Source organism: Echinops telfairi, unplaced genomic scaffold (genome assembly GCF_000313985.2).
Source record: "Echinops telfairi isolate 266 unplaced genomic scaffold, ASM31398v2 ScPeMD7_7;HRSCAF=31, whole genome shotgun sequence".
NCBI classification, from domain to species: Eukaryota; Metazoa; Chordata; class Mammalia; order Afrosoricida; family Tenrecidae; genus Echinops; species Echinops telfairi.
In genome coordinates this window covers 21,790,443-21,797,078 of record NW_022103904.1, presented here as the reverse complement: position 1 = coordinate 21,797,078, position 6,636 = coordinate 21,790,443, and the positions used below count along the sequence as shown (strand labels likewise).

The window sequence follows — 6,636 nt, the reverse complement described above, 5'->3', positions numbered from 1 at the left end:
TCTACTCTGTCCTACAGGGCGGCGGCGAGCGGAATCGACCCGATGGCTGTAGGCTGGCTGTCCTGCCCTGCCAGGTCCCACACCTCCCTCATCTGTGTCCCCAGCAGGACTGCACATTGGTCTTCCGTCGCCCATGGAAGTCTGCCTTTCTGGGGAGCCCTGTGCCCTTCTCACCTCTGTCCCTCTGCAGACACTGTGCAGGGTCTCCCGCGGGCCTCGCTTTGACTCTGTTGTTCTCAGTGCAAAGGGTGCTTCTCTGACCTCCCTATGTGAAGTGGCCTTACCCCTACCACGCTCTACCAACACCCTGTGCCTTCCACTAGTCTGACCATGATTGACAGTCAAAATCTGTCTCATGTGTGTGTGTGTGTGTGTGTGTGTGAGAGAGAGAGAGAGAGAGAGAGAGAGAGCGCTTGGGTATGTGATTGGATGTGCTTGTCTTTGGTGAGCATAACTTCATTTGGCCCAAGGCCTTGGGGACCCCTCCTCTTGCCCCCTCCACCAGGAAGAGCATGTCACCTGAGCGTGTGCTCACCACGTCCGTGCCGCTTGAACGAGCGAGGGCTGAAGCGAAGGCACACTTACCGCTCCGAGTGGATGACGGTCCCTGACTTGGGGTCGATGACATGGACAATGACTCCGCGATGACCCCAGCTCCTTTCGAAAAAATAGCCTCCTTCCTCCATGCCCCCTGGACGAAGGGTCTTGTTCAGGAACGTCCAGGAGAGTTTTTTCTGTCCGTGCAACTCCAGAGTGCCCCCTCTGCCGACCCCGATGTACTTCAGACCAAAGTAAGGGTCTGGCTCCACACCCTCATCCGCCCTACAAGAGAGAACGACTCCTAGGAGTCACCGCTGGACCAGACACCGAAACCACGGGGCACCATCCCTGCTCCCTGCCTCCCACAGGACCTATGGATCCAACCACCCTGGGGAGGATCAAGCAAATCAACCAAGACCGCGTTAGCAACCGGCTCTTACTAAGCTGACCCAAAGCAACCCTTCCTCCCCAACACATCCACAGCGTCATCTACTCATCACGGGTTGACGAGCTGCCGCTTCTGCTGTCTGTTGTCATGGTCTTCCATTCGGTCCCTATGAGATGTAAAGTCATCACCTGGACAGGCCTGGCTGACCTGAGTATATTCTTGGCTACCACTTCCTGGAATTCCCAATTGCTTGCAGAGGGAATACGGCCAGGGATAAACACTGCAGGGAACTCTTCTTTATCTTGTCCATCATAAGCTATTAAACCAAACCTTCGTCATCATGACTGGAAGGCGGCGGAGAAACTGGCAGGGACCTTCTGCAGCGTAAGCACGGCGCCCAGGCCACAATAAATAAAACGCCTCATGAACTTTCCCCAGCTTGTCCAAACCACCGCGTCTGTCTGGTCGGTGATTGTGATCTGGCAAGACCTCATGATGACTCCTGTCTGACCCTAGAGCCATCTTGCGTCTCTCTCCACTTCAAATAGCCTCCTTCCCGGAAGATCCAAGAATATAGTCATTCACCCAAGGACGCTGTCTACCCACCTTCCATACAAAACGATGTGGAAGTCGCCCTGGTAAGGGCAGTGGGCACTGCCAGCATGCAGTTCTCCTCCATGGTCGATCAGGATGTGCCGGGTGCGCAGCACAATGGGCTCCTCGTGGTCTTTAATGACAAGCCTTCCTGAAGAGGCAGGAATAGGGTGAGGTGGCAAAACACCAGGGTCAGGGGTGAGATGAAAGCCGGGCAGACTCCTGCAGCTCCCCACGCCCCCAGCTCATGCAGGCAGCCAAAGTGCTACCCAACCAAGTAAATACTGTTTTCCTCCTTCTACCTCACCACATGCAAGGAGACCGGTCTGGTCTCCTGCCAGTCCTGCACATGGGGCACTCCAGAACCAAGCACCCCGGGCTAACACTCCTAGGACCGCTCCGAACTCCAACAAGGGTTTCCTGTTAGAATTACTTCTCTCATTACGATCAGATCTCTGACAAACCATCCCCAGGTGCTCAGTGCTGATGGCTCTCTCAAAGGGCCAGACACTCCGGCACTTTTTACGCACAGCCTGCGACATCCATTCTGTCCTTCTGAAGCGAGGGCCACCTGCATGCCCTCTGAGCATGCGTGGGGAGAGAGGCAGATGGCCTTACCTCCGTCTGTGATGTGAAGCGAGTAGAACGTGGCAGAAGCGGTGAGCAGCAGCGCCTTGTCCTGGCCTATGTGCACATGGTGGTCCTGATCATGACCAGGGTTCCAGGGCTGCAGCTCGGGGTTCTGGTCAGGGCACTCAGTCGCCACTGCCAAGGACAGATAGATGTCAGGACCCCTGCCGCCAGCCCACAGACCACGAGGGGGCTGCCCTCCATCTTCACAGCCCCTGCCTCCCCTCTCCATTTGCCACTGAGCCAGCCCCATGCAAGGCACCCCCAGCAGCATCCCACTGGGGTTTCCAGGGAAGGAGACCATCAAACTTTTTTTCTAAGGTGCTTCTGAGTGGCCTTGAACCCCCAACCTTTCAACGAGCAGCCATTTTCACTGCCCCTGGACTCTACCTTCTCCCCAGCTAAAAGCCAGGCCTCAGAGAGAAAAGAGATGGCCTCTGGTACACACGTCGGGAGCCCTGCTGTCCAGTCTCGTCTGCCATTAGGTCCTAGTCGGTCTCTGGACACATCCCTTCCTTTTCCTACACACTTATAAAATAATGTGTAGACGGGTGACTTCTCAGGGCATCCCGAGATCTAGAACCACCCAAGGATCTCCTTAGACTATTTGGCTCCCAAGTCATTGTCTCCTCTGGAACAGTGCTGGATGAGGGAAGAAAACGTCTTCCCCTTTTGCGCAAGAATCTGACCTTGGAGCAATGTTCTGGAGCAGGTTTCCCTGGAGACCCGGGAAAGAAACCCTGCTGACGCCAAGGAACTGGGAAGCGATCTCTAAGCGGAGGGGAGCAAGACAGGAACCATCAGTGCCTCACAGGACCATCGTGCTTTGGGCTTCCCTAGGAGCAGGGACGTCTGTTACGGGGCATGTCCCTGGTAAGAATGATGGACAGCATGCCCCTGGGGTTGTTGTCAGGAAGGTAGGCTCCGGTGGAGACTGCTGGGGCAGCTAAGCAAGCATGGGCCCACATCTCTCCTTGGACAGTCTTGTTCCCTCTCACCGGAGCTGTCACCTGGGAAACCAGAGCCTAGTTTCTGCCTGGCTGGGAGGGGGCTGTTGCAAGGCTTTGCCTGTGGAAAGGTAATACTTGGCACAGCCAGGCTCCCCATGAGTCAGCGGCCCCTGTTCCCCATCAGGGTGACAAGCCGGCTGAGTCTATGAAGCCCCTGTGGTGGGTGTGGCAGGAGGATTTCTCTGGCCCTAACTGAAGCCCTGGGGACCCAGCATTCAGGTGGCTAACAAGCCTGGGATCCAGCAGCAGGGCCTGCAGGGGTGCAGGTGGAGGAGGGGCTGAGGCACTAGAAGGCCCACTTGGAATGACACTGAGCGGAAGAGAGGACTGAGAGCCAGAGAGAGAGTGTGCCTCAGAGAACAGGCTCCGATCTGTTTTCCTGTCTAGAAAGCGGTGAAGTAGGACACTCCCGGGTGGGGGTGGAGGGATGGGAGGGGAAGCCTCGCAGGGGCAGGGCTTCATGTGATGCGGACTCAGGGGGAGGTACTGGCGAGAACAGCTTAGGGAGGAAGAGCAGAGCGGGCCGCCGGGCCAGGAGTGAGCCCCAGCGGCAGGCTCTCATGCTCCTAGATTCCTGTCAGTCACCTCTGGGGCCAGAGTGCCTGTACCACACCTCTCCCTGCACTCTGCTCTGCCTCTCCTGCCCCCTCGCCCTCTCGCAGGGCACCAGGCGGGGGCAGGCCTCTCTGCTTTCCTGCATGTTTGCTGGGTGAACTCACTCCTCCTCCTCCCCAACCCCTCTGCCACGCTCCATCTGCTCGCCATGCAGGCCCTGGGTCTCTTTCATTAAGAAGAGAGCGTCACATTTCTTGGAGTTTCACTGAAGCAGCGCTTCCAGCTGTTGTAAACCCCAAGGGGGCTCAAGCTGTGGCAATAAGATTTTTTTTAAACCGCAGGGCTGCTCATTCGGGCCTTTCCAGTGAATGGGAGAGCAGGTTCCCCGGGTGGCAGCAGTGGGGGCTGCCGGGATGGGTGGCTGGGCTGCCTCGGAGCTCAACAACCAAGGGTTATCATGGAGGTGGGGCTCTGGGGCCCAAAGGCCCATCTCTGTGTGTCCCCAGACAGGGTCAAGTGCACGCCTGGCTCTCAGCAGAGGAGATGAGAAGCCCCAGGCTGCCCTCCAGCTAGTGTTGGAGCTGGCATGTCAAGTTTCCCCAGTGTGGGGGAGCACATGTGGTCAACTGGCAAGCCCTGGGCCTGCAGGCAGGGAGTCACACGCGTGGGAAGAAACTACTCCACTCCACCCCCCAGACCAAGCCTCGAGGTGTCGTGCAGCTCCCAGTGCCCCGGTGTTTGCACCTGATTTCCCAGCTGACTTGGGAGAGGGTCCTGTTGACCCTTCCAGCCTTCCCATCACCAGGCGCACAGCCCTAGCGCTGCACCGGCTCTGATGCCACAGCTCAAACCAAGCCGTGACGAGTTTGACCTGCGGTGGACAGTCCTCTGTTGGAGCTGGCTGTCTGGCTCTTGGCTGAGGTCATTTGACAGTGGGCTTTTGCCTGTAGGCAGCAGGGAGGGGCTGCAAAGGGTCCGCAGGTCTGCTGAATCATTCCTATCACAACCACCTGTGCTCTCTCAGGAGGGGCTGCACCACCGAGGAGGCAGGTTGGGCCAGAGGACCTGCTGGGAGCGTGCCAACAACAAGAACAGGCTTCTCCACCCCCTGCTACATCAGATACATCGGAGAGCAGGGCAGAGCGGGGGAGCCAGCGGTCTGCCTCCTGTCCAAAGGCCTGTGCTCCAAGGGCAGGATGTGCCAGGAAATCCCCGGGCAAGGGCCTGATTGTGTTGCCCCCCCCCTCCCAGGGGTGCTTGGGGGGCGGTCAGCCCTAACTCGATACTTGTGTGCGCGTCAAATGAATGAGTCAAGGATAAATTCAGGGAATCGCATCGATGATGGCATCCAAAGGGAAAAACATCGATTGCTTTCTATGTCCCCTAAGGATCAGAAAGCTTCTACAAATAATCACAAGGAAGGAACTCAATGGACAGAATTAGAGCTAGCTAATGCCTTCCCTCGGTAGACTGAGAAAAAAACAAAGTATCATACACCATATGGCCCTTTCTTCTTACGATAAGAAGGCATCCACACCAATGAATACGATAGTTTTTTTGTTTTTTTTCCAAAGAGCAATTAACAGCGATAGCAACACTTGAGCCTCCCACCTGTCAGTCAGCAGTCATCAAGCGTGTGCTGGCTGTTGACATGGCTCGGGGGACTTTGACATTACAAAGCTCCTAGTCAACATTTGGAAACCCATACCCTGCCATTTCTCACCTTCTACCCCAAGTTCGGTGTAGTTGATTGCTGTTGTCTAGGGTCTAGGAAAATGCGCTTTGTGACTCGGGATGCTTATTCAAATAGCTCAAAGAAAAAGTCGGAGCCACGGAGATGGGAAAAACGGACATCACCCCCGTGTGTTAATGGACTCAGGCTATGGCCAAGAGCCCTGGTGCAGCTGCACAATTAGCTCTGGAGTGCTAACCGAAAGGTCAGTGGTTCAAACCCAGGCTGCTCTGAGGGAGAAACCGGAGTGAGTGTACTGCCATAAAGGTGTAGCGTCAGAACCCCCAGGGAGCAGTTCTACTCTGTTCTCCCGGTCACTGTGAGTCGGGATCCACCCAGTGGTGGTGAGAGGGACCAAGGAGGGGCGGGGTTGGTGAAATCAGGCATTCAGAGGTAAGCTCAAAAGCAGGTTGGCAGGTCTGCGGGGCGTTTTCCTCTGGCCCCCTTCCAGCATGCTCTTCAACATTTGAATTTGTCCCTAGCGTTTAGAAAACAAGGACATTTTACGGAACAGTATAGATTTTTCATTCTTCAAAGGCAGAAGAGGCCGAAGCACAGAGCTACCTTCCCACAAGGTCCTGCTGGAGGGTGTGCCTCCCTCCAGAGACAACGGGGACCGACCCATGGTCCCCATTTGGCTGGCCTCATTCACTTAAGCCACATGCCTGGGTCCTGTTTTTAGTGCGCCCCATCATTTTGTGGGTGATGACACTGAAGCACAGCGTGGCTGTTCCTGGGACCGTGGCATCAGGCAGGAAGAGTCAAGCCTGGCCCTGACCCCAGGGTTCCTCCCCAAGGCCCCTGAAGCCCTGTCCCACCTGAGGGCTATGCCCTTCCAAGCTGAGCTGCGAGGTTTCACAAGCTGTGGGAGCTCCTCACCTGTGCATGGGGCCCTGTGGAAGCTGGCCAGGAGGAGCCAGCTGATGGTCAGCATCGCCCTGGAGGGGCCGTCCCGCCTCCCAGAGGCTCCCATGGTGGCAGAGTCCTCCCTGAAATGGAAGCACACCAGGGTCAGATGGGCAGCCTGGCTGGGCCCAGGTCAGTATGCAGGGTGACAGGGTCAACACAGGGACGGACAGGGCCAGCATGAGCTCAGAACCAGAGGTGGGCAGCGGCAGCAGAGCGGGCAGTGCCAGGGGGACCACATTCTAGCCAATCCATGCAGAATCCTCCCTGCAGTCTCCCGC

General features: G+C 56.7%; 1 protein-coding gene across 3 annotated transcripts in view; it reads right to left on the bottom strand.

Annotated features, from left to right (window-relative positions):
* LOC101644790 (cell migration inducing hyaluronidase 1) overlaps window positions 1-6,636 on the bottom strand; it is a 163,953-nt gene that overhangs the window by 69,103 nt on the left and 88,214 nt on the right. For all 3 annotated transcript variants that reach the window (XM_030884489.2, XM_045286392.1, XM_045286393.1), the window contains exons 2-5: window positions 6,329-6,438; window positions 2,141-2,287; window positions 1,535-1,673; window positions 586-822 (exon numbers count right to left, since the gene is read on the bottom strand). In XM_030884489.2, the coding sequence (XP_030740349.1) occupies window positions 586-822; window positions 1,535-1,673; window positions 2,141-2,287; window positions 6,329-6,422 (617 nt within the window). In that variant the 5' untranslated portion in view covers window positions 6,423-6,438. The remainder of the gene's footprint in view (window positions 1-585; window positions 823-1,534; window positions 1,674-2,140; window positions 2,288-6,328; window positions 6,439-6,636) is intronic.